The sequence below is a fragment of the Schistocerca piceifrons genome, chromosome X (genome assembly GCF_021461385.2).
Source record: "Schistocerca piceifrons isolate TAMUIC-IGC-003096 chromosome X, iqSchPice1.1, whole genome shotgun sequence".
NCBI lineage: Eukaryota > Metazoa > Arthropoda > Insecta > Orthoptera > Acrididae > Schistocerca > Schistocerca piceifrons.
The window spans coordinates 306,980,684-307,008,210 of NC_060149.1; the positions used below are offsets into that span (position 1 = coordinate 306,980,684).

General features: G+C 36.3%; 1 protein-coding gene across 1 annotated transcript in view; it reads right to left on the reverse strand.

Moving 5' to 3' along the window:
- Positions 1–27,527, reverse strand: part of LOC124721723 (glutamate receptor ionotropic, kainate 2-like) — a 541,952-nt gene that overhangs the window by 62,938 nt on the left and 451,487 nt on the right. Inside the window, exons 14-15 of the mRNA XM_047246817.1 lie at positions 21,660–21,858; positions 10,296–10,518 (exon numbers count right to left, since the gene is read on the reverse strand). Of these exons, the coding sequence (XP_047102773.1) occupies positions 10,296–10,518; positions 21,660–21,858 (422 nt within the window). The remainder of the gene's footprint in view (positions 1–10,295; positions 10,519–21,659; positions 21,859–27,527) is intronic.

Sequence of the window (27,527 nt, forward strand, 5' to 3'; positions counted from 1 at the left end):
ATTTAATTTTTGTTGTTACAATCGATATGTACAGCTCTGTATGTACAATTAAAAATATTTTTTTAGAAACATTTGAAATTACAAAATACTCAGTGCACTTAAAATTTCTGTTATTAATTACACAATCTAACACTATTTATTATGTTAATATCTGGATTCACTTATAAAATGATAACAGATTAATAGAAATTCATTTGTCAAGAAAATTTGTAAATCCTTTGGAATGTTAATACTGTAGAGTGAAGCAGTAGTGATGTGATTGTATATGTTTTTATTTTTCGGAAGAACAATGTAATTTTTGGCTTCATTAACATGGAAATTGTAAAGACAGCGTGATGTAGAAAAATGTGAGAGATTAAAATTTTGAGTGAAACAAGAAATACAGTGCAGGCTTACTTCAGCATTATTTATGTCAATTGGAACCATGAGAACCTATAATGTCAAAAATTTCAGCTTCAAAAATCAGCACCTAGACGTAAAGAACTGGAGACAACTATGAGGAAAGAAGATAAGTAAAAAGTTTATTGTAAATCTTACTCCTCTTGAAACTTATTAAAAGAATTAACCATAAAGACAGTGACAATCAACAAATGATGTGAGTAAGAGGTAGATTACAAGTGGTGGTGGTGTCTGGAATCAGTTGACTGATAATGAAGTTTTGTCTGTTGCAGAATAAGCGGGAGTGATTTGTGTCATTTGCATTTTATGTATGAACAGATTTCTGATCACTCAAAGAAGGAAGACTGAGAGCTGCCCAGCAAAGTAAATTACATCAACAGTGACAATGTATTACCAACAATGACAGACCAGGTCGAATGAAAGAGGGCTTTACAACAACCAGGGATATCAAAAAGAAAAGATAAGTACAAACTATTTGTGAAATTAATTTGTTTGTAGACTCATTTGCTTGTTAACAAAATGAAAAGAGATGAAGGCATATGTGATGTAGAAGTGAAAGCTGTGGGATCCAGTCAGGAAATATCTGAACCAAGTAAAATCGTAGTCAGCAAAGAAACAGTAAAACTGATATTTTGCAGTTAATTTTGGCAAAGATAGAGGAAATAAAGACAGGTAACAACAGTAAATTGGACAGGGTGCAAGACCAAATAGACCAACTTAGAAATTAAGTTTCAGAGCTAAAAAATGGGTTGTCAGAGGGGGTAAAAAGTGTGAATGAAAAAATTGATGTTTTAGAAAATAAATTTATTGTTTTGGAAAATAAGTTAATAGCCAAATTGGCAAGACAATTGAAGAATGTTAGTGACATCAGAGTTGAACAGAAGGCTGTAGCTGAAAAAAGGACAAAACATCGCCAGTTTAGACCAAACACATGTTAATGTTGAACACAAAATGCAAACTAATGTAGCTGTTTTAGATAAAAAAATTTCAGCAGTGCAGGAAAATCACAGTCACAAAAATTTGTATTAGAACAATGGTATTGCATGGTCCAACACTCCATCAAAAGTTTTCCATCAGTTGATTTATGTCCAGTGGATTTTCTGCACTGCTGTAGAGATAGTTTTGTGTCAAGTATGAATGTCAATCAAAAAATTAAATTTGTTAAAAGATGTCTTGAAGGCAAGGCCCTGTCATTGGTAAATTTAAATTTAAGTAAGTGGGAAACATATAAAAGTATTGAGAAAAGTTTTTTAAATAAATTTTGGTTCCAAAAGGGGAGAATTAATAGTGAATTTTTGAATGGTTCTAGTTATAGGAATAGGGACGGTACTTTGAAAGAGTTTTGTAGGAATCAACTTAAAAAACTAACACACTTTGACAAACCATTTGATGAAATGACCTTGACTGATGCACTTAAAAAGAGATTACTGGACAGGCTGCAGTGGGATTTAGAACACGGACCTGGCAGGATTGTCTTGAACAGTTTTTATGATATGTTGACAGGCTGAATAGGGTGGTAGAAAGAAGTATGTACCATAATAACCAGAATTATAGAAATCACAATGGGAATAATTACAGACACAGAGATAATGGTAACTTCTATCAGGATCAAAATGTTAATAGAGACAAGAATTTTGAACCTCAGCAGGATAGGAATAATGGGGATAAGTATGGGCAATTTAACAGGAGAAACAATTATAGAAGTAACTACTCAAGAAATGACAGTTCACCTCAATGAAGGTCCACAGTTTTGGGGCAAGGAAACACAACAAGCACAGGACCCCCAAATTACACTTGCAATTAGACAAAAATAACAATGTTAATGGTATCAATATAATGGAAGGAAACATTCCACGTGGGAAAAATTATATATAAAAACAAAGATGAGGTGACTTACCGAACAAAAGCGCTGGCAGGTCGATAGACACACAAACAAACACAAACATACACACAAAATTCAAGCTTTCGCAACAAACTGTTGCCTCATCAGGAAAGAGGGAAGGAGAGGGGAAGACGAAAGGAAGTGGGTTTTAAGGGAGAGGGTAAGGAGTCATTCCAATCCCGGGAGCGGAAAGACTTACCTTAGGGGGAAAAAAGGACAGGTATACACTCGCACACACGCACATATCCATCCACACATACAGACAAAAGCAGACATATTGAAATATGTCTGCTTTTGTCTGTATGTGTGGATGGATATGTGCGTGTGTGCGAGTGTATACCTGTCCTTTTTTCCCCCTAAGGTAAGTCTTTCCGCTCCCGGGATTGGAATGACTCCTTACCCTCTCCCTTAAAACCCACTTCCTTTCGTCTTCCCCTCTCCTTCCCTCTTTCCTGATGAGGCAACAGTTTGTTGCGAAAGCTTGAATTTTGTGTGTATGTTTGTGTTTGTTTGTGTGTCTATCGACCTGCCAGCGCTTTTGTTCGGTAAGTCACCTCATCTTTGTTTTTATATATAATGTTAATGGTACGGCACATGTAGCTGAAATCACGCAATTAGACAAAAATAACAATGTTAATGGTATGGCACATGTAGCTAAAATCACACAGAAGAAATTTCAGATTTCTCATTTATGTTTTGATCAAAAGATTTGGGATACTATGTTGAATTATGGTGATGTAGGTACTAATCACAAGCCAAAATGTGAAAGTAGTGAGAATTTTTATGTAATATGTACTAATGATTTCTTTTCTTGGTCATAAAACAGTGTTATTGATGTATGTAAATCAGGTGATGACTGTATTAAATCTGAACAAGGAGGTATTTTTGATGTAGATTTGAATGCGATCTGTGAAATGACTGTGGTTGGTAAGTCTGGGACTGGTAGCTTATCACAAATGAATTTTGGGGTGAGGTAAGTGACTTTGATGGAGATGAGACTTCTGTTGTGAATGATGTTGATGAAATAATTTTGGAAGAACATGATGATGAAGATGATGTTGATGAGTACCAGATATTTGTGGAGTTTAAGAATAATGAAGTTTCAGAGTTATTTGTGAATGATGATGACAGTACAGGTAAGATAAGTGATGTATGTAAGAGTCATGGAATACCAGTCCAATCAAAGCAGCTTTTCATTAATATCATGCGGAGGAATGATCCAAACAGTATAGGTGAGTTATCTGTGAGCCTAGAGTAAAAAGTTGAAAACTTTTTGAAGTTTGTTTGGGACACGGTTGATGATGGACATAGGTAAATGCGCATTCTGGAATAAGTTAGCTGTGCTTAGTCAAAATTTGTATCCAATTTGGTGGAATTAAGTGAAATAAGATCTAAGCAGGAAGTATAATTTTGACAGTAATTTTTTTTTTGCATTCCTTTTGTAATAAGTAATGTTAGTTGTGCTATGGAATCCATTCGTTGTGCTCAATCTTCACCTGACAACATGAGTAACCAAAGTAATGCTATAACAGCAAAGTTGATAAAACTCTGTAAAAACAGTGTGGATGTAGCATTTGATGAAACTAAAAGTGATATTTTACATCAAATGTCTGACAACAGAGAAGATGATTCAGATTTTGGGTGTCGTTAGATTAAGATTAAGATTGATCAGTAGGAAGGGAACTGTTTGATTGATACAGGTAGCCTGATTTCTGGTATATCTGAAAAATTTAGATACAAGATCCAGTACAGTAAGAATTTTGCGGAAATATCCATTGTACATGTGAAGGTAAGAGGAGCTACGGGCAAGCAAAGCAAGTATGTAAAATGTCAAGTACTGTTAACTTTTAGTATAGAGGACAAGACCTTTGAACATGAATGCATAATGATCTCTAATATGGAAGAAAATGTACACTATGTTTGCAGATTCCTATGACTCTATAATTGTATTTTATTTGTCGGGAATTTAGTATGTAATATCATGTGAATTCTAAAAGTCTGTCTTATCTATTGTTTGAGTTTATATCTATGCTATATTGAAAGGTTCATAAAGCTAGATAATTATGTTTTGTAATAGGTTTGTGCTTTAGAATTTGATACATATATGCCATGAGACTAAATGACTCGATTCTTTTACAATTTTGAAATGGGACAATGCCATTAAACGTCTAGTAGTGAGTCCTCATATCCTGTACTGTAAAAGTTAGGAATAGTATCTTAGTATATCTGTGTGTATCACCTTATCAGTTCATACGAACACTTTCTAATCCTATCTGATGTAAATCTTACATACTTGCTTTTGCATATGCTGTGTGATGTGAGGAAGGTATTAAAAAGCATATTTAGTACACAAAATACTGTTTCAGGATTTGATGTGAGTGCTAGACAGGAAGTTACCTATCCACTGGAGTGTATGATGAAAACTCTAGGGAGGAAATTGAAAGCTGTGGGTGGATCCACTCCCACACTGCTGTATGGCTGTACCCAGCTGGACTAGTTGACTTACCAGAGATCATAGGTGCTGGGTAATGTATTCATGCATCTGTCAACTGCGTCAGTGTTGTGACCGAGATTTGTAAATTGTTAGCCAAAACTGCCAAAGACAGTGTTATTCCATATAAATGAATGTTTTTTCAAGTAGGAGGATTAATTTTCCATGACATTATGTAACTTTAAATCAGAATTTTTTTAATCAATTGTAAATAAATCTTCTAGTTCTCTATGTACATAGGTTAGTTTGTATGAACAATAAGCAAATAGTGTGGAAGACATTTAATAGTATAAACAATATAAAAAGATATATACATGTCTGATATCATACACTGATTTTGGTCTTAAGTTACTCGATTATGTCATCATTCAGAGTTAATTATGACTGTGTTTACCTGCTTTTATCCTGAGTATTTTAATATTGTATCTCATTCAAACTTGAGTTGTGGGCAGACTCATGCTTAACTCTGTCTTGGATACCCCTGGTATTCACAAATGTGTGTATGCACTCAAGGAGAGTGTGCAACAATTGATTGAGGCTAGCTGCTTTCTATAATTACCCTTTACTTATGATTGAAATTATTGATATGATTGTGAACTTTATTCATATTGTTGTGTCAAAACATTTTTTGGTGGTGTGAACCCAGTGTGGTTTGGATTCATGGGTCGGTCCCCACACTATAAGCTTAGGCCCTAATATTTATCCATTATTTTCTCCTTTCATGAGTCACTGTATCCTTAAATACTCTGGTTTATGAGGTTGATTGATTTTGTGCTATATTCCTACTCATAATTGAGTATATTCTTCTGGTCTGTACCCATCATTGAGAGTTTTTCGAGTTGGCTCACTCATAGTATACTTAGGCTCTGAATTTTTCCTCTCCTCTTTCGAAAATTTTGAAGATATGATTTTATAGATATAAACTTGCAATTTGTAATACTAGTAATTTATCTTGTCTCTGCATTTATTTCTGTAGTTCAGTGTTGTAATGTTGAAGTTCTGACCTAGTATCACTTATCTTGTGACAGAATATTCCACAGATCTGAAAATCTGGATGCTATGTCGTGATATATCTATAAATTATGCCTTGTATGGTAGATATTTTTCTTAAGTCACAAAAGATTGTAAACACATTGTTTACAAATTTTGTGAGGGGGATATTATATAAAGGGACACCCTCCTCTAGCACTACTTTTCCTCAACAGAAGTTATCAATACCAAAAATATTTTCAAATTTTGTATAGGTTAATATTAGTTTTTCTAAAAGAATTTCATATGATTTTGTAAACAATGTATTATATTTCAGACTAAAATCCATAAAAAGAAATTTCGTTATTTTTGTTGTTACAATCAATACGTACTAGATCTGTATGTACAATTAAAATTACTTTTCCTTTAGAAACATTTGACATTGTGAAATATTTGGCACATTTAAAATTTCTATTATTAATTACACAATCTGACACTATTTATTATGTTAATTTCTGGATTCATTAATAAAATGATAACAGAAATTAATAGAAATTCATGTGTCAAGAAAATTAGTAAATCATTTGGAATGTTGTCAGTACCACAGAGTGAAGTAGTAGTGGACGTGTCTCTGATGTGATTGGACGTGTTTTTATTTTTCAGAAGAAAATTGCAACTTTCAGCTTCATTAACATGAGAATTGTAAAGACAGTGCGATGTAGAAAAATGTGAGAGATTAAAATTTTGAGTGAAACAAGAAATACAGTGCAGACTTACTTCAGCATTATTTATGTCAATTGGAACCACGGAAACCTAAAATGTCAAAAATTTCAGCTTCAAGAATCAGCATCTAGATGTGAAGAACTGGAGCCAAGTATGAGAAATGAAGATAAGTAAAAAGTTTATTGTAAATCTTACTCATCTCAAAAATTATTAAAAGAGTTAATTAGAAAGACAGTGACAATCTACAAATGATGTGAGCGAGGGGTAGATTACAACACCCATGGACTATTTTGTTACTGTAAAGAAACTTCTAAATTACTAGCTTCTAGAGATTTAAAGTAAGTATGTAGGTACAAGATACTGAAGATGTGCACAACATAAACATCTACTTTCAGTGTTCTACATAATGAATGTTACAGGAAATAATTTACTTCCAATACTGGTTCAAAATCAAATGGCTCTGAACACTATGAGACTTAACTTCTGAGGTCATCAGTCCCCTAGAGCTTAGCACTACTTAAACATAACTATCCTAAGGACATCACACATATCCATGCCTGAGGCAGGATTCGAACCTGTGATGGACCACTCGCACAGTTCCAGACTGAAGCGCCTAGAACCGCTCGGCCACTGCGGCCGGCCTCGTACAGGAATCTCAGTGCTCATTTCAAATGTGAAATAATAAACAATGCTCCACCAGATACTGTTATATTGTTAAATGAATCTAGGTGGATTAATACTGAACTGTTAACCCGTATAATTCAGGATTTTGTTAGATACAACAGTTCTTTCATAAAAAATGATTTAATTTTCTTCCTCGACAATCATACATCATCTGTAATTAGAAACTATTCACTTAGTAATGGAGGTGATATTACAGAAATAACCATCCACCAAATTGTGGTCATAAGTTGCACTACAATTGTGCAGTAGATATATGAGTGTTACAAAAAGCCAGGAACCCCAATGACAATACTTTATCATTTCCATCTAGGTGGGCATCATAGCCTCAATAAATATTATGGAGATTATTCCACCAGCCTGTGTTTCAAATTACCTTATTTGCAAGAATTTCAGGCATGACCCATTCTCAAGTGTATCTATAGCAACAGATGATAATGTTGTTGGTTTGTGGGGTGCCCAACATCGTGGTCATCAGCACCTGTACAAGTTCCCAATCTTTTTAGTTCTAATTTCACCACTTCCTGAATGATTATGAAATGATGAGGACAACACAAACACCCAGTCCCCAGGTGGAGAAAGTCCCTGACCCACCCAGGAATCAGAACTGGGACATTGTGATCCAGAGGTAGCAACGCAAGCCACTAGACCACAAGCTGTGGACATAGCAACACGTATGGATGGCAAGGCAAGCAATATTTTTGATGCAATGAGGACAATATAACCACATCTGTTGGTACAGATGCACTTGAGCATAGGCTGTCCCCAAAATTAGTACAAATAAAGTTGTTTGAAATACAGCAGTACATGCAAATATATGTACCATCATTACACAATACTGCTAAATTGTCATTCATTTAGTATTTCATTTAACTTTATTATTCACAGTATAGGTTTCAGACTGCTGAAACATTTGATTTATGGTTATATTTACAGATTTAGTGTAAACCACATGCACTTCAAAATTTGACCAAGGTAATAACTATATGTTTCAAGATAGCTTATTTGAAACTTCTCATTTTCTTCATTTAGGCAATTATTTCACTTTTTCCAAATAGTTGATATTTTATAATTTTTATTCAAAATTATCTTACTCTGGACTGTTCCAAACCTAGTATCTCATTCTTTCCAAAATCCAGGGTTATATTTTCATAGCCATGGTTTTTCTGCTTACAAAAATGTATAATTTTAATAAAATAACATTATTTTATGACGTATCCTAAGAGTAAAATTTAACTTTCCAGAAAATTCTTGGTGGCCTTTGGAATTCGCAGTGCACATTTAAACTTCCACCTTATAAAATAGTAACTACAGTATTGCCATTTTATGATTTTAAAGCTTAGGACTAATCAAGATAAATTCATTGCCCAATTTGTTTTTGTATTCTTTACCTTTCCAGTACTTTTATGTTAATCTAAGATGCAATAGCACCATATTTCCCACTTTCTCTATATACAAGTACCACACAGACTCACAGGCAGCTGAAGGTAAGTATTCAGCCAGTTGAAACACTGTGTTTGTCTGTTCAAGTTATTATGTTATTAGTCAGTTTGTAGACAAAATTCAGTCGGTAAAAACTATGTCATTCATTTGTGTTTGATTAGTCAATATGTCAGTATTTGATACTTGTGAAATTTTGTGAGTCTGTTCAGAGTGAATATAGCTTACAGGTCTGATCTTGCAAAGTCCATGTTAATACAGTACAAGAAAGGTGATTACTGGCTGCCTAGCAATAATAAATGTGAAGTGAATGAAAAAGTAAATTTGACAGTCCTGTATTCATTTATTCAACAGTGCTGTGTTCATTTATTTAAAACTGCTTATAACATCAAATAATATAGGGAGAAGATTTGTGAAGAGGAACATAAAGGGACTTAAGAGGCACAAAAAGAGGTTATCAATGTTACAAATTATAAATGAACAGTATATTAACTAAATGATTCAGGAAAGCTTAAGATTGTAAAAACTCAAGAGAAGCTACCAAAGTACTCTGAATTTAGTAGACGCCAATGTTTTGGTAAAAAATTGGACTTTTCTGTCTCCACTGAGGCAGTGATTTGTTCCAAACTGCTGAGTTCACCACAACCCAAAGTCTAAATGGTTTAGTACAAAATTGAACTTTTCTGTCTCCACTGATGCAGTGATTTGTTCCAAACTACTGAGTACACCACAACCCAAAGTCTAAATAAATAAGTCCTCAGAAGTTCTGGGGCTATCCAAAAGCAAAAGACACATCAGAGGGCAAGGAATAACAGAGAAAAAGATTTAAGTCACATTATCACTGATATGGCAGAGAATGAATGTCATGCTAGAAAATAAAAAAACAAAAATAATTAAAGTGAAACTAAAGGGGAAAATAAACAGAGAAGTCATTACAACATTTAAAATGTGCCAGTTCATTAGAACAAGAGGAAATTAAAATATCACACCATTCCATAAGATGATACCCATTGTTGAATGCATCTGGTTTTAAAAACCAGGAGTAAATATTAGTGGAATTTCAAGGAGAGAAGAGAATCATGTCAGATTTTGACTTAAAAAGATTGTGACAGTAACTTTGAAATCATTTACCTAAAACAGAGTGGAATTCAAATGTCACTACCTTTGTTTTCCCTTGCATTCCAGATGATGCTTCAGTAAATAGACATATTATTTAAATGGTTTGTCATCGACCAATTATATGTAGAATACAAAATGAAACAATTTTTTACTTTAATTTTCTCTTCAGTTTCATCAGTCAAACATTAAATGTATAATTAGCACAAATGATGTACTATTTCGCTATAAGTATAGTTCTATTTTTGCAGTACTGTCTTTCATTATATGGATCAAAAGCAGAAAAATTTGAATTAAAATTCACTTATGAAGTTTGTGTGTTAGTTAGATCATGTAATACCTTCACTGTGTTCATGGTGGTCCACAATGAGATAAAAATTTCTAATCCAAACTACAATCAATTGTGAAAAATAAGGGTATGTCTGGTTTTACAGTGTATGAATGTTAACTAAGAACGACTTAAAATACATGAAAAACTTTAAGTCAAGAAACTATAAACTGATAACCACTCTTTCAAAAATTTTTCTCTCACTACGGCTCATCCTCCCCTAATGATAAAAATATCTCTGCAAATGTAACAGTGAGCGTACTTACTTTTTCTCATTGCTATACCATAGCCTTTGTTATCAAGTTTATCTCCAACTTGGGTCAGATCACAGTTACGTTCAATAACATATTCAATTGAAGTTGACTCCATAAAGAATGCATAGTTTGAATTTTTTACTTTTTCCACACCCTCATCATTGTCTTTTGTCAACACACCTGGTGTATTAATCATTGTGTTGTACATTCGTCGATATATTTCATCTTCAGAATCCTGTAAATAGTAATTGCACTGATATCAATGGAGATAACCAAAGATTGCATACCTGTATTCATTCATTCATCAGGTTCCTTAAATTTCATCAAAAAAGAGAAATGTCAAGTATGATGAATCAGTCACTATATGTCACTACACTGTTTAATTTTTTTCATGTCAAACTAGTTAAATTTAATGAAGGCAATTAGAAAGAAGCTGCTTTGGAAAAATGTATTGGTATTTTTCAATGAAAATAGTTACTTATCGCTCTAAACACTGGTCCTTTATACAGTAGTTTACTACTTGTGATGCAGCTTTTCAGCTCACTGCTACTTGCCATGTAGCTGATATAGCTCAATTCTTGAATCTGGTTATTCCAATAATTTGTAGAAAGAATGACTGAGGACACGTATTTTAGTATTTTTTAGGACTGGTTGAATTTGTCGATTTATTGCTTTATGTTAAATGGGGGCTTGATGAATACCTTTGCACCAGAGTAGATAACTCCACTCCGAACGCCAGAAAAGGAGGCAAAGTATACATAAAACATGTTTTTGTGTCTTTTTGTGTGATTGTGTGAATCTCAGTTCAGCTGAAGCTGTTTTTTATTGCCAGCAACAAAAAACCATTATGAATTAAATGTATTGGCCAGTGAGTTTAAAAATTCCCAGACCTTTACAAAGGGTTTCTACAACATATATAGTTATATACTTCACAAAATGTGGTTACTGCTAACTTCTCTTGAATGAACACTTCTCACTGCATATACTCTACATGTACTGCTTCACAAGACAGTTCCATATGACAACAAGGTACGAAAATATCCAAAATAAGCCAACACTCTTGCCTTTTTATCAGCACAATGAGAGGTGCTTCTAGGGGCAAGATGTGTGAACTGTGCTTCTTAGTTAGTTTTCCTGGGCATTGACTACATTTTATCTTGTTATCCAACTGTACCCCAAGGAATGTTAGACAGGGTATTTCACTTAGAATATGACCATTATGTCTGCTACGAATACTAGCAGATCATAATATGAGTGTTTGTGAGATGAAGAAAAACTTTTGGGCTTTTTCAGTTGCCATTTTAAGACATAACAAGCTGGAACTACTCCAATTGTTATGACTTTGAGTTCTGATAATAACTTTTTTCTTTTACTTATTTTTCAAATACTGTACATTTTCTAAAGCAGTATACAAGTGGTAGGTATTCAGATATTTCAGAACCTTAACTAAGCTCTTCCCCACTTAGATTTATTATTCAAGGCATTACAGTCAATGCGCTGATTCTTCTCATGTCTGTAGCTTTCATGAGAGCTTTACAGATCAAAAGCTGGGCCTAATTGAAAATGGTGTCATAGTTTGTGTTGAGAAATATTAAATGAACTGATCTGTATATTTAAATAAATTAACATTCACCATTAAAAATACAGGCAGTCCAACTTTTCAAAAACATATTCCAGTTTCCATAAAACTAATTAACTTATGAAATAATTAATGACTAAGTTCCAAACCATTGTAATTTTCCATTGAAGATTTTGAGTCTATGCTTGTTATGTTCCAGACTTCAACCTTATACTGTTGTTGTCAAAATAGTTATGAGGAAGATGACATCCTTTACTAACTGATTAAGTCACTAGTTAAGAATTTGCATTATTTATAATAATATTAAATGTTTTTCAAAATAGAAACCATACTCATAAACAGGTTATTTCCAACACAGATGAATAAATGGATCTATAAATGTTTCTAACTTCCTAACCAATAACATATTTCATAAAACATATTTCTGCCATAGCATATAGTCAATTTGGATTAGCAAAATTTAACCTAGCAGTTTTTCAAACAATTATGTAATTTCCAAAATAGGAATTTGTATGTACATCAGTCTTTAAAAAGCCAACCCTCCCCCCCCCTCTCAAAAAAAAAAAAAAAAGAAAAAACAGTCTGTCATTGCTCAAATGTGAATATACTAACATCTCTGGAAGAGTCCAAGGCATGCTAGCAATCACAAAGCATATGTGTACAACCTATCTAGCCATCATGGTGCTAACACCTCTTACATTAATGTCTGTAGTCAGAATTAACTTGGGCAACTTCTATGTAGTGGAAAGTCTGTGACTGGCAACCATTACATAACATCTATCTGACAGTATTACATATCCATGAAAGTATGTGTCCAAACAACTACCACCTTATATCTGGATTTGTGCAATGATTATTTTACACATTGACTGTTTCAGTTATATGACTTAATTGAAAACATTATTGTGTGCACTGTTCTATTCATCATGCTACCACTGTGCAAAGTGTTCACTGATGATTATGTTACTCCACTGAGACAGCATTACAAAGGTTATGTACGGAAATAGAAATGTGGAGATTTCCACCTATATAAGACATCTGAATGTGAAACTGGACCTGTTCTTGCATTTGCAGTGTTAAAAAATGTGGAACGAACCACTTAACTGTAAAAGCTGACCAGTGCACATCATTTTCATTATCCTTGAACACAGTTTTTGACTATTTTACCAAGATGTTGGGGTATGAAACACCAAGGACTTGACAATGTAAGCTGGTAGGAAACAGTACCAATCTGAGCTGTGCTTGCTAAGAATGGACCCTTGATTAGTACACTAATGTCATTAGCAAATATTAGTTACTGAATCACCCTTTAAAGTCATTGGGTTATAAGACACAGAAGCGAAGAGCAAGACTGGGACAAGTACACACTGTTTTCCTTTATTCTGAGGTTAGTTTCTGGCCTGTGGCAGAGTCTGTCAATGAAACCAACTTGATTTTCTGTTATGAAGGTAAATCCCCACCCTTGCAAGACTGTTGAAATTAATGTTATCATATTTTAGTTTGTCAATTAGAATTATGTCATTCATACATTGAAAAGTTTTGACATGCTCACAAAATAGAGCAACAGGATAATTATTTATTTCCCTTCTATCAGAACTTCAATTGTAATGTCTTCCATTGCCTTCTCTATGGAGACACTTTTACAAAAGTCAAACTTTGAGATAATTAAGATCTTCTGCTCAGTTAAATGAAGCCATACTCTCTCATTGGCCTGTTTCTGAAACTCTTCTGAATAGACTGGATGAAGTGAGAGAGTTCTGTAAATAGAGGTGGTTTGCTTAGCTACAGTTTTAGAGATGAGTGTTACTATAGTGTATTTAAGTAGTACATCAATAAATACAGGATCATTGATTGATTACAAATGTAGTTTAAGGATAATCCTATTGATTCAGGACCAGATTTTAATATTTTGCTAGAAACACTACCAAAGCCAACAGAATTACCACTTATTAGTGACACAAACACATTGCTAATTTCCTTAGAAGCTGTATCTTTGACATTAATGTTTAATGGTGGAAGATACAGTGTCTTCACAAGTAAATCTTATCCAAATGGTATAAATCTGATCCATCTGTATTTGGTTGCTTATTTGTGGGTACAATGTTTGCTGCCACTATGAAGAAGTGGCCAATGATTTGAAAGTCTCAAATTTTCTGGCAGCTCAGTTTCTCTCGATTGTATGTTTCTTGTTTAAGAATATTGCAAATTACTTTGTCAGTTTCTTGGAGTGCTTTATTTTTTTAATATAGTGCCTGAGTTTCACTTTTATGATGACACAATGAAGGATTTTTACAATAGACGTGGTAATGGAGATTCAACTCTCAATATCTCAATTTGGCAGAGCTGTCTCTTCTTAATAGAAGACCCTTTAATCCTGTGTGTTATTCATTCTTTATCAATACTACTGTTCTATTAGATTGCACATACTTTTCACACTTTTTGTTCCATGAACCAATAATATTGAATTCCTCAAGAAGTACAACATGTCATAATCATAATACATATAAAAATGTATGCTAATTACCATTTCACACATCCTAAATGAAATAATCCTCAGAGGTGTGGAATAAGTCTAAAACTAAAACATATTTGCGTTTAAAATATGATGACAAGCTTATTACTAAACATATAAATGTACAATACTCTGAGACATGTATGATAATTGTTAGTCTATTGTAGCCATCCCCCCACGAACCATGGAACCTGCCATTGGCGGGGAGCCTTATGTGCCAAAGTGATACAGACAGCCGTATCATAGGTGCAACCACAATGGAGGCGTACCTGTTGAGAGGCCAGACAAACACATGTTGCATAAAGAGGGGCAGCAGTCTTTTCAGTAGCTGCAGGGGCAACAGCCTGGATGATTGACTGATCTGGCCTTGAAACATCATCCAAAACAGCCTTGCTGTGCTGGTACTGTGAATGGCTGAAAGTAAGGGGAAACTACAGGCGTAATTTTTCCTGAGGGCATGCAGCTTTACTGTATGGTTAAATGATGATGGCATCCTCTTGAATGAAATATTGTGGAGGTAAAATAGTCCCCCATTGGGGTCTCCAGGTGGGTACTACTCAGAAGGACGTCGTTATTAGGAGAAAGAAAACTGGCGTTCTATGGATCGGACAGTGGAATGTCAGATCCCTAAATCCAGCAGGTAGATTAGAAAATTTAAAAACAGAAATGGATAGGTTCCAGTTAGATATAGTGGTGATTAGTGAAATTCGGTGGCAGGAGGAGCAAGACTACTGGTCAGGTGAATACGGGGCTATAAACAAAATCAAATAGTGGTAATGCAGGAATGAAGAAAAAAATAGGAATGCAGATAAACTACTACAAACAGCATAGTGAATGCTTTATTGTAGCCAAGATAGACAAAAAGCTTACACCTACCACAGCAGTACAAGTTTATATGCCAACTAGCTCCGCAGATGATGAAGTTGTTGAAAAAAGGTATGATGTGATAAAAGAAATTATTCAGATAGTTAAGTGAGGCAAAAATTTAGTACTCATGGGCGATTCAAATGTGATTGTAGGAAAAGGAAGAGAAAGAAAAGCAGTAAGTGAATATGGATTGGGAGTAAGGAATGAAAGGGAAGCTGCCTGGTAGAATTTTGCACAGAGCATAACTTAATCATAGTTAACACGTGGTTTAAAAATCCTGAAAGAAGGTTCCATACATGGAAGAGGGGAGAAACACTGGAAGGTTTAAGATAGATTATATAATGGTGAGACAGAGATTTAGGAATCAGATTTTAAATTGTAAGATGTTTCCAAGGGGCAGACATGGACTCTGACCATAGTTTATTGATTATGAACTGTAGATTGAAACTGAAGAAACTGCAAAAATGTAAGAATTGAAGGAGATGGGACCTGCATAAACTGAAAGAACCAGAGGTTGTAGAGAGTTTCAGAGAGAGTGTTAGGGGATGATTAACAAGAAGAGGGGAAAGAAATACAGTAGAAGAAGAATGGGTAGCTTTGAGAGATGAAATGGTGAAGGCAGCAGAGAATCAAGTAGGTAAAAAGACAAGGGCTAATAGAAATCCTTGGGTAACAGAAGAAATATTGAATTTAATTGATGAAAGGAGAAAACATAAAAATGCAGTAAATGAAGCAGTTGAAAAGAAATACAAACTCTCAAAAATGAGATTGATAGGAAGCGCAAAATGGCTAAGCAGGGATGGCTAGAGGATAAATGTAAGCACATAGAAGCATGTGTCACTAGGAGTAAGATAGATACTGCCTACATGAAAATAAAAGAGACCTTTGGAGAAGGTCCTAAGTGAAAAAGGGAATGTAAAAAGGTGGAAGGAGTATATAGAGGGTTTATATAGTGGTGATGTAGTTAAGGGCAATATTATGGAAATGGAAGATGACTTTGATGAAGATGAAATGGGAGATGAGAGACTGCTTAAAGAATTTAACAGAGCATTGAAAGATCTATGTCAAAACTTCAATAAGTCACAAAATGTACCAGAGGACAATTTTTTGTTATCTGGTTCAGGAACAGAAGAATAGCATACTCTGTGGAGAGGCCCTTTTGTAATAAAAAAATGACACCGGCTAAGTATCTTGTCTTCAGAGAGTAATTAAAATGTATCAAGAACCAGCATAACTGATGAATCAGGGAGTATATTATAACCTCCTATATATTATTCCCATTGGGGTCATGAAGACAAGATAAGTTGCTGTGTGCATTTAGGCAATTTAAGTAATCTTTCTTCCCATGGTCCATAAATGAATGAAACAGTTAGAAGGCCTAATAGCTGGTACAAAGGGAAGTAACATCTACCATAAACTTCACAGTAGGTAGATAGTATAGATATAAATGTACTATGACCTTTTATCAGTAATATGCCAATGGTTTTGCCCCACTGGATAAGCTTTTTCTTACTCATTCACCAAAGTTAAGCAATGTCAGGCCTGGTTAATACTTGGATGGGTGACTGTCTGGGAGCACTGGGTTCCGTTGGCTCAGGGACAGTTAAGTCTGTGAAATGGTATTCATCTGAATGACTAGCACCAGGCTGTTGCACCATATGACATTATTATTATTATTATTATTATTATCATTATTATTTACATTAATGTCAGTAACATTACCAGTTACTAAGTTTGTTTTGTTTGCAGATGATACAAACATTGAAATAAGTAGTAAGACAAGTATAGTTTTAGAAAAATTGGTGAATGTAATTTCTGTGGACATTAATGAATTTTTTTGTTGTTTTTATTCAGTGGAGTTTGATACATATGGAATATCCATATAATGTAGCTGTTATTTATTTATTCCAATGAAACTAAATTTCCTTGTAGCTGTATTTTTTATTTAATTTTGTTGTTTATCTCACATATGTACTATCAATTTCAAGACAATTCTCATCTTCAGTTACCTATGTAATATAAAACACATTTGTGATCCTCTTCATTACATCCATCATGTAACTATTGAAACTGGTCAAGCACACATCAGTTAACACACATAATAGTTAAATAAAATAATTATGGATTACAACAAATGTGGGATTTGTTTAAAATACTGACAATTGCATAAAACCTACTTATGGTATAAAATTGAGCTATGCTCTTTTTTTTTTTAGAAAGAAGCAAGTATGCCATTTTAATTTTGATGCAGAGAGTAGAGAGTTTCTGACAAGAAGTATCCAGCTGTATGTCAGGTGCAATGCAGGTGCCTCCTTTGATCAAGGGACAGGTACAGAACAATTCACAAAGCATAGCATGCCCAATAGGCATCTAGTTATCACATTCAAATAATTTAGATATATGCATGGAGAGTACCATTTACAGTAGATGCTTCTTAATAGTATAAATTGTTATAAGCCATGGAATATGTTATTTCTGCCTCTCTATGCACTGAATCTAATGCTTCCCCTTTAGAGATTGTAGACATACCTGTGGACCCCCAGCAATTACGATCATTAAGATTATACATATCAGTACAAGTTATACTTGTCATTTATGATTGTATGAATCATTAAAGTAATGAATATGTATCTGCTTATCCAGTGTGGGACAATTTAAATCTCCTAATAGTGAATATCTGGTTCTTTACAAAGTACTGAAGTTTGGCTTAGATTAATACATGCACCACTAGGTATAATCACTAATGCAGTTACTAGCTGTTGCTGGCAGGCAGTCGCATCAGTTACAGAAGCTTGTACAACTTTGTACAGCATAGGAGACCCGTAAATACAAATTTCCACTGATTTAGATATTGGAATTCTAAGATTATTTTCTCCCTCCCTTTCCTCACTTTGATAAATGATAAATACAATCAAAATATGGCACTCACAGTTAGAATCCCTCATAATAATTTTATAAACTCAGAGATGTGTTTGATGGAGATATCCTGGCAGATAGATATATCCTAAGTAGGATTTAATATAGTTGGTAACATTTTACACATATCCCACAACTGATGTTATCTGTAGTTATATGATGAGTGTAATGTTGATGATGACATGTGTGCTTTGTGTTACATAGGTACTTGAATATAGAGAACATTGTTATGATATTAAAATAGATAACATTATTTTGAAATCAATAGTACATTTATGTGACAATTATCTAAATACAGTAAAGAATACAGCTGCAAGGAAATTGAATTACATTGGAATAAATCAATAAATGCTTCCTCGAAAATTCTGAGTCACTAAATTTTGAAAATATACATCATATGCAGTTCAGTGATGATGATGATCATGTGTAACAGGTCTTCCCCCTTCCCAGCCCCATGTCCACAGATAGAAGCTGTTGATAGTGTTAAATCCTTGGGATTACAGCTTGATAATACATTTAACTCAGGGTACCACATCACAGAACTGATAAAGCGCCTAAATATCTTGTTATTTTCAATGTAGTTGTTCTCAGACAAGTGTGATATAAAAATAAAATAAAAATAAAAAATATAAAAAATAACTTAATTCATTTGCTTTTACCCAACAGTGTCATATTGGATCACTTTTTGGGGTAACACACCAAGTCAAGCAAAAATTTTCTCAGTCCAAAAGTATGCAATGTAAGTTTATGCAGATGAGTGAGAAAAAAAAACCCTTAATGTTTGGATACACCATTAGTAGTGTCCTGCTTGACTCAGTCACATAATTTAAATACCTGGGTGTAATTTTGCAAAGTGATATGAAATGGAATGAGCATGTGAGGACTGTCGAAGGGAAGGCGAGTGGTCAACTTTGGTTTATGGGGAGCATTTTAGGAAAGTGTGATTCATATGTAAACGAGACAGCATATAGAATGAGAGTACAACCTATTCTTGAGTGCTGCTCGAGTGTTTGTGATCCATACACTTCCAGATTAATGGAAGACACTGAAACAATTAAGAGGCAGGCTGCTAGATTTGTTACTGATAGGTTACAACATCATACAAATGTTACAGAGATGCTTCAGCAACTCAAACAGGAATCCCTGGAGGGAAGATGACATTCTTTTTGAGGAATACTATTGATAAAATTCAGAGAATCGGCATTTGTAGCTGATAGCAGAACAATTCTACTGCGTCCTATGTACATTGCACGTAAGGAACTTGAAGATAAGATATGAGAAATCAGTGCTCATAGAGAGACGTATAGATAGTCATTTCTCCCTCGCTATATTTGCAAGTGGAGCAGGAAAGGAAATGACTAATAGCAGTACAGGTTACCCTCTGCCACACACCATACAGTGGCTTCTAGAGTATCTGTATAGATGTAGATGAAGATGAATTATTAGTAGTGTGAAGTCAAAAATGTCCATAAGAGACAAATTCAAAGAATTTGGAATACTAAATAGTGCTTCCCAGTAGATTTATTCCTCACTGAAATTCATAACAGGTAATAGAATCTTTTCCAAACCAGCCACTCAGTTCTTGCAATCAATATTAGAAATAAGAGCAATTTTCACAGAGATTTTAAATAATTTACTTCAGTCCTGAAAAGTGTCCATTATTTAGAAACACATATTTGTGGCAGTTTAAATATTAATAAAGTTCAGTTTAACAGGAGCTTAAAGAATTTATTAATGTCCAACTCCTCCTCCTTCATTAACAAAATTTACATATAAGGGGACTTCAAAAAGTAAGTTAATGTTATTATAGTAGGCCAAGTAATTTTTACTGAATGCTGCACTACACTTCGAAGTGGCTCAGATACATGACACTATTTTTCAACATAGTCACTAAGTCCCTGTAGCAATGTTCAGAAGATTCCACCAACTGTTCAGATGCTTGATGAAAGAAATCCACTCCTTCATCATAGTGTCACTCAAGAACTACTGTGTGAATGTCCTCATCACTGAAAAATCTCCTTGCTGCCCAAATGTTCTTTCAGCCTGTCAAAAAGTTGGAAATCACATCACACAAGATCTGGACTGTGTAGTGGATGTTTTGATACCTCCAATTAAAAATGTTGATGTAATGCTTATGTTGTGGGTACTTTGTGGGATATTGCATTGTCATTTAGGAGAACAAAGTGTTTGTTTGAATGTCCACATCTCTTGTTCCTTATGATGTGCTATGATGTCAGCATTGCACATTGTGAACTGGCATTAATGGTTGTTTTCTTTGCCATTAACTCATCCACAGCCAAAGAAAACTCTACTTATGGCCTTCCTGCTGATAACATAAAGTTTCATTTCTTCCAAAGAGGTGAGGAGGTGTGTCTCCATTCTTATAGACACACTCTGTGTTGCAGGTATGAAATGATGGGCATATGCCTCATTGCCCATAATGATGTGGCTTAGGAAATCATTATCTTACATGGGGTATTGCTCAAGGAAGTCCAGAGACACTATAGACTTTTTATCCTCTATGTGCTGGTGAAAGTGAATGTGGAACCCAGCATGAGCACAATTTTCAATACTACAGACAAATTCTGATGGTTGAATGAGAGCTGCCTATTGAGATGCTCACCTGCTGAGAAATGTCCACAACAGACACTCTGCAATTTCTGCAAATCAGTTCCTCAATTTCCTGGACATTGATGTCTATGGTCAGTGTCAATGGCCTTACTTCCTAATCAGCATCACCCACATCTGTGCATCCTTTATCAAACTGTTGGCATCATTTCACCATGGCTGTACGTAACATCGCATTTGGTCCATATACTGCCAGAATTTAATGGTTAATCCATATGTAATTTAGATGTTTTGCCCACAATAATCATCCCGTCCCATGTATTTCAGGTTTGAAGTACATTTCCAGTTACTGCAATATTTCACTTGCCACTTTGATGCACCTGTTATCTGTACTGCAACAGAACTTTGTATGCAGGAAACATGGAACATACACTCTCTTCTGACAACGTACTACTTATATTGCACAACGGTCTTAGCATGAGATATGTATAAGATACTTGTTGTTTATTATATACCTAAGAACAGAAATATTTTTATTTTGTTGTTAACAGTACCATTTCTAGTTAAAAGAATTAGCAGCAAAAGAAAATGTCACATACTAAGTAATAATAAGCTCTCAGTTCATTTGGGTCTTCTAGAAGAATGCTATAGCTTTGGACACATGGCAATAGACAGAAATATACTGCTGCAGATGCCAATTGTGGCAGTATAATGCAGGACATGATTGGGCAATATATTATTATCAGATGGGATATTACCAGCGAGACTGAAATACAGTATTGCCAAACTCCTTACCACTTAATGAAGAAGATAATGAAGCAGATATTCCTTCTATCACTACAACTACTTTTAATACAAAATGTTTGCTCTAATAGTTTTCTTCTGAATTTCATAGCAATTTCAATAGCACATTAAGGAAGAACTCTTTACATACTCTGAAGAAATTTAGTGTAGAGCCACCTCTCTTTGCTCCATATTTGATTGTGTTCTGGTCTGCTAAATCTTTGACATTTTTTATTGGTTGATACATGCTTTCAACTGTAAGGAAGGCTGCCAGATTTGCTGTGTATGATGAAACCATGATAAGAGTGAAAAACCACCATATACCAGCAACCATTCTCGTTGACACAGCACTGTAAGTACAAAGGATACACACAGATAATTATATATTCTTTCATAAATAAATCATTATACTATAATTTTATATAGTTACTGATCGAAACAAAATCACTGTTAAGGCAATGTAGCATAATCTCTGACAGAAGTACAGAATTATATTTATATACCATAATTTATAATGGTTTTTTAGTCTCCTGGAGTTTCTCAGTGTTGCAATGCCACCAAAGATTTCTAATTTAATGGGGCATTTTGTACCATGTATGAGCATTGTCCTTATTGTTTTCTCTTGGTACAGTTGTTTTTGGGTTGGAGGGTTGCATACATGAAGAGAACTTCTAAATGTCAAATTTAACGTTAAAATACACACTAAGGTAGAAGGAGATGGAAGGGAAATTAATGCAAAATGAAGGAATTATCTGAATGTGATGGAAATTTGATAGATGTCATCTAAATGTACAGACAAACGAATGATTACACTTTCAGAAAAATTGTATGATTTATTCACAAGAAAGAGCTTCACAAATTGAGTAAGTCAATAATGCATTGGTCCAGCTCTGTCCCATATGAAAGCAGTTATTCAGCTTAGCATTGATTGACGGAGTTGTTGGATGTCCTCTAGAGGGATATCATGCCAAATTCTGCCCAGTTGATGCATCAGGCTCTCAAAATCCTGAGCTGGTTGCAGGGCACTGCTCATAATGCTCCAATTCTTCAAATTTTCTCAAATGGGGAGAGATCTGGTGACCTTGCTGGCCAAGATAGGATTTGGTAAGCACAAAGACGAGCAATAAAAACATTCACCATGTGTGGGTGGGCATTATCTCACTAGACTGTAAGCCCAGGATAGCTTGCCATAAAAGACAACAAAAATGGATGCACAATATCATTGATGTACTGCTGTGCTGTAAGGCTGCCACAGATGGCAACCACAAGGGTTCTCCTATGAAAAGAAATAGCATCCCAGACCATCATTCCTGTTTGTTGGACTGTATGGAAGGTAACAGTCAGGTTGTCTGAGGCATCTCCAGACATGTCTTTGACCTGGAATCTCATTGACTGGAGTACAATTGTCTTCATTAATGAGTCCCACTTTGAACTGCAACCCAATGATCAGCAATGACATCGGCTGCCATTAGGCCTGACAACCACAAGTTATAGTCTGAGGTGCCATTTCATTTTATAGCAGAACCTCTTTGATTGTCACCTGCTGCACCTATACAGCACATAGATACCACTACAGGATGTTCTGCATCCTGTTTTGTTGCCCTTCATGGGAAAGCACTTGGGGCTTACATTTCAGCAACATAATGCCCACTCTCACATGGTGAGAGTTTCCACTGTTTGTATTCATGCTTGCCAAACCCTACCTAATCAGAAAGATCACCAGATCCCTCCTCAGTTGAGAACTTTTGGAGTATTATGGGCAGGATCCTCTGATTAGCTTAGGATTTTGGTGATCTAATATGCTGGCTGGGCAGAATTTGGCATGATATCTCTCACGAGCAATCCAACACAATGCCAAACCAAATAGCTGCTTTTTTTTAAGGGCCAGACGTGGACCAGTGCATTATTGATGTTGTATCATGCAATAAGCCATCTGGTTCATGTATTTTCTCAAATATACAATTTATTCTTTTCTTTCAATCTTATTTGAAATGTTTTAAACTCAGACTGTATAGTAGTATATGTTGTCCTAACACAATTAACCCCTGCAGGGGGGAAAAAAATCATAAAATTGCTGTACTACAAAATGATAAATTTTTGTTCATTTGAATATATGTTGTCGTAATTGTTCTATTGTGCTTTTGAGTAAATTTCATTTTCTGTAAACTATTTTCAATTTAATGTTCTATGTTTTGATCTTAGTATGACTATACCTTTACTGATATACTTTGAAACAATGTTAAATGGGCACGAGGTTGGTTATATGTTGTCTGGCAGGAAGGAAGGTAGGAAGGAGGAAAGATGTAAAGTTTTCTGGAGCAGCATACAAGTGGACTGTATTTCACTGAGTGAATATTGTAATTGATAGCAGCAAGGCTTCTAGGACTATTAAAAATGAAAATTATGTTTGAATTAGTTTGATGTCCATGTTAGCTAAAAAAAAAAAGTCAACATCTAGGGTTTACAGACCTACAAGAGAACCTGGTTTCCAGACAGAAGGAATTCAAGCAACAGATTTAAGGAGATCCCTAAAACACAAGATGAGTATTTTTTCTTTAAAACTACCACTAGACCTGGCCAACAATATTTTTACTCCATGAACATTTATTCCAATTAATGGTCATCCAATTGTGTGTAACAAAGGAGGTCATTAAAGTGCTCAATTCTATGAAGAAACATTGTTTTTTGACTGCTAACAATGTTGATTATTCTCTGTATGTATGATGTTTATGATCCATGCACCTTTCTTTCATTTCTTATATATAAAGTAGTAGTAGTAGTAGTAGTAGTAGCTTTATTCATCCATAGATATCTTTTTACAAGGATATAAGGCATGTTGAGGTATTTACAAGTTTAGACCAATTTAAAATAAGCTAATTCATATACACATACATTTACAGACTTCTAGTAGGACACAATCATTAGATATACTCCTAGTATACAATACTTTTTTTAAAATAACTTGTTAAATAAGGTAATACCACACCGTTCACTCGTATCTCATTATCAGTCACTGCACATACTATACACACATTGTTGTGACAGTGCCACGAGATTTAAAAGTGCCGCAACGTCAGTACGCGAACACGGCGATAGAGGCGCTCCACAGCTCGGCCGAGCGCGGGAGCGCCACCTGGCTATGAACGGCGCCGGCCGCATGTCACGGCACGGCAGTCGAATGACAGATACGGAGTTAGTAGCATGTAACTCGCTAGTGTTTCTACTTTTGTATATCCACGCAATTTATTAGTGATTAAAGGTTATAACACTTTTTGGCGACGAGGTCGGATATTTTTTTTCCTGCATTGTGGATTTGTGTGTTCGTGTCGGGGCAGACATGGAACAGCTTATGCACGCGCTCATTGAACAACAAACGCAGCTGACGGCTGCTATTCAGGCGTTGTCGACGTCGCTTACTCATCATCTGTCTTCCTCTTCTCCGCCTCCGTTCCCTCCTTACGACAAGGCCGCTGAAGACTGGGAGGATTATGAGAAGCATTTGCGGCAACACTTCTTGGCTTTCGGCATTGTTGACGCTCCTATGTGTAAGTCGCTATTTCTATCTTGGATTTCCCCACGGATCTACCAGCTGCTATGTCAGTTAGCCCCTCTGCGGGAACCTGCCTCTCTGTCCTTCCAAGAAATGAGTGATTTATTGTCTAACTATTACCAAAAAACACCCACGTCGTTGCCGCCTGCGTGGCATTCTACCGGTGTCGTAAACAGCCCCTTCAATCCTACCGGGCTTGGGCGGCGGAACTACACGGTCTGAGTCGGAAATGTCAGTTTTTCACGGACACTCATCATGAGTCTTATGCTGATTCAATGGTTAGGGACGCTATTCTACGGCTTGCTCCTGATAAAGAAGTTCAGCAACATGCCTTACAATTGCCCAACCCGTTGTTGTCGGAAGTTCTCAGCATCGCTCAATCTTTTGAACTGTCTCACGCTGCTGGTGCGCAAATAGACGCGTGGTGTGATGTAGGCGCTGTACACACCACTTTCGACGTGGACAATTTGCCTGTTTCACAGGGAAACGACGATGTGGCGGCGGTGCACTCGCGTCAACAACGTCGCGTTGGGCCGCCACACTCGCAGCGAAAACGGCAACCACAGAAGCAGGTTCGTTCTCACTTCCTTCTTGTCCACGTTGCTTCGTACAGCATGACAGGGTCGCGTGTCCAAAATGTTGGGCCATGTGTAATTCATGTAGGAAACAAGGCCACATTGCTTCTGTGTGTCAGTCCCCTAAAGTTCCTGTCGACGAGGACGAGGCATCGGACATGGATGTTAACTGTGTGCTTTCTCAAACAAATAAGTTGTTTGTTACTGTTCGTGTTCTGGATAAAGACATTCGCATGCAAGTGGACACTGGCTCTGCAGTAACTCTCATTAATTCTCGCACGTATTTGGAGTTGGGCTCCCCTCCCTTCTCTCCTGTTACGCGAAATCTACGAACTTATAATAAGCAGCAAATTCCTATCGTTGGCCAGTTTGATGCTTCCACTGCCTACAAGTCTGTTGTTAGGCCCCTCACGTTTTATGTGGTGGATCATGCGGGCACTGAAAACCTGTTCGGTTATGATGCTTTCCAGTTGTTCGGGTTCTCCATTGATGATGATGATGTGCACCTCATATCTGAGGATATTCCATATCAACAGCTGGATGGCTTGTGTTCTGAATTCTCGTCCGTGTTCTCTGCTGGCCTGGGTCGTGCCAAGGATTTTGAAGCCCACATTACTCTTAAACCTACAGCTCACCCTAAGTTTTTCCAGGCTCGCCCTATTCCGATGGCATTGCGTGCACCTGTCAAAGCTGAGATAGACAGGTTAACAGCTTCGGGGATTCTCCTTCCTGTTACATCCAGCGAATGGGCATCGCCCTTCGTGGTGGTTTCTAAACCAAACGGGAGTCTGCGATTGTGTGGTGATTTTAAAGCCACTGTCAACGCTCAGAGCCTCATTGACACATATCCTCTTCCCTGTCCTGAGGAGTTATTTACCAAGCTCGCTGGGGGCCAGTTATTTTCCAAACTGGACTTATCGGAGGCGTACCATCAGTTGCCGTTGGATGCATCTTCCAAGGAATTTCTCGTCATCAACACTCCTTGTGGGTTGTATCAGTACCAGCAGTTACCATTTGGCGTCGCTATCATGCCGGCCATTTTTCAGCGGTTTTTGGAACAGCTCACGGCTTCCGTTCCCGGCTGCATCAACTACCTGGATGACATTGTTGTCACGGGGGCCTCCACAGAGGAGCACCTTCGCAATTTGCGTTCACTGTTTCGGGTTCTGCATTCAGCTGGGTTGAAGTGCAATCTGGCCAAGTCACAGTTCTTCCAACCCTCCATTGTGTATCTTGGTTCCCACTTGTCCCGTGAGGGTATACGTCCTCTGCGACAGCACGTTGTGCCCATTACCGCCCTACCCCGGCCGTCTACGGTCAAAGAACTTCAGGTGTTTCTAGGCAAGGTTGCTTATTATCAGAAATTCATTCCATCTGCGGCGGCGGTGGCTCATCCTCTGCATCAGCTGTTACGCAAAAACGTTCCTTTCTGTTGGTCCGACGAGTGTGAGCAGGCTTTTGTCCGCCTGAAGGCTCATTTGCAGTCGGCGCCTTGTCTTGCCACATTCCGTCCGGGTCAGCACTTGGTTCTGGCGACTGACGCGTCACAGTATGGCCTAGGGGCTGTTCTCGCCCATCGGTATGAGGATGGGTCGGAACGACCCATCGCCTACACTTCCAAGACCCTCAACGATGCCCAACGGCGTTACTCTCAAATCGAAAAGGAGGCGCTCGCTAACATTTATGCTCTAAAAAAGTTCAGCGTTTTTTGTATGGTTCTAAGTTTCACCTCATCACCGACCACAAGCCGCTGGTCTCTCTGTTCAGCCCCTCGGCGTCGCTTCCGGATAAGGCAGCTCACCGCCTGCAACATTGGGCCTTATACTTGTCTCGTTTTCACTATGAGATTCACTATCGCCCCACGGCTCAGCATGCCAATGCTGACGCGTCGTCG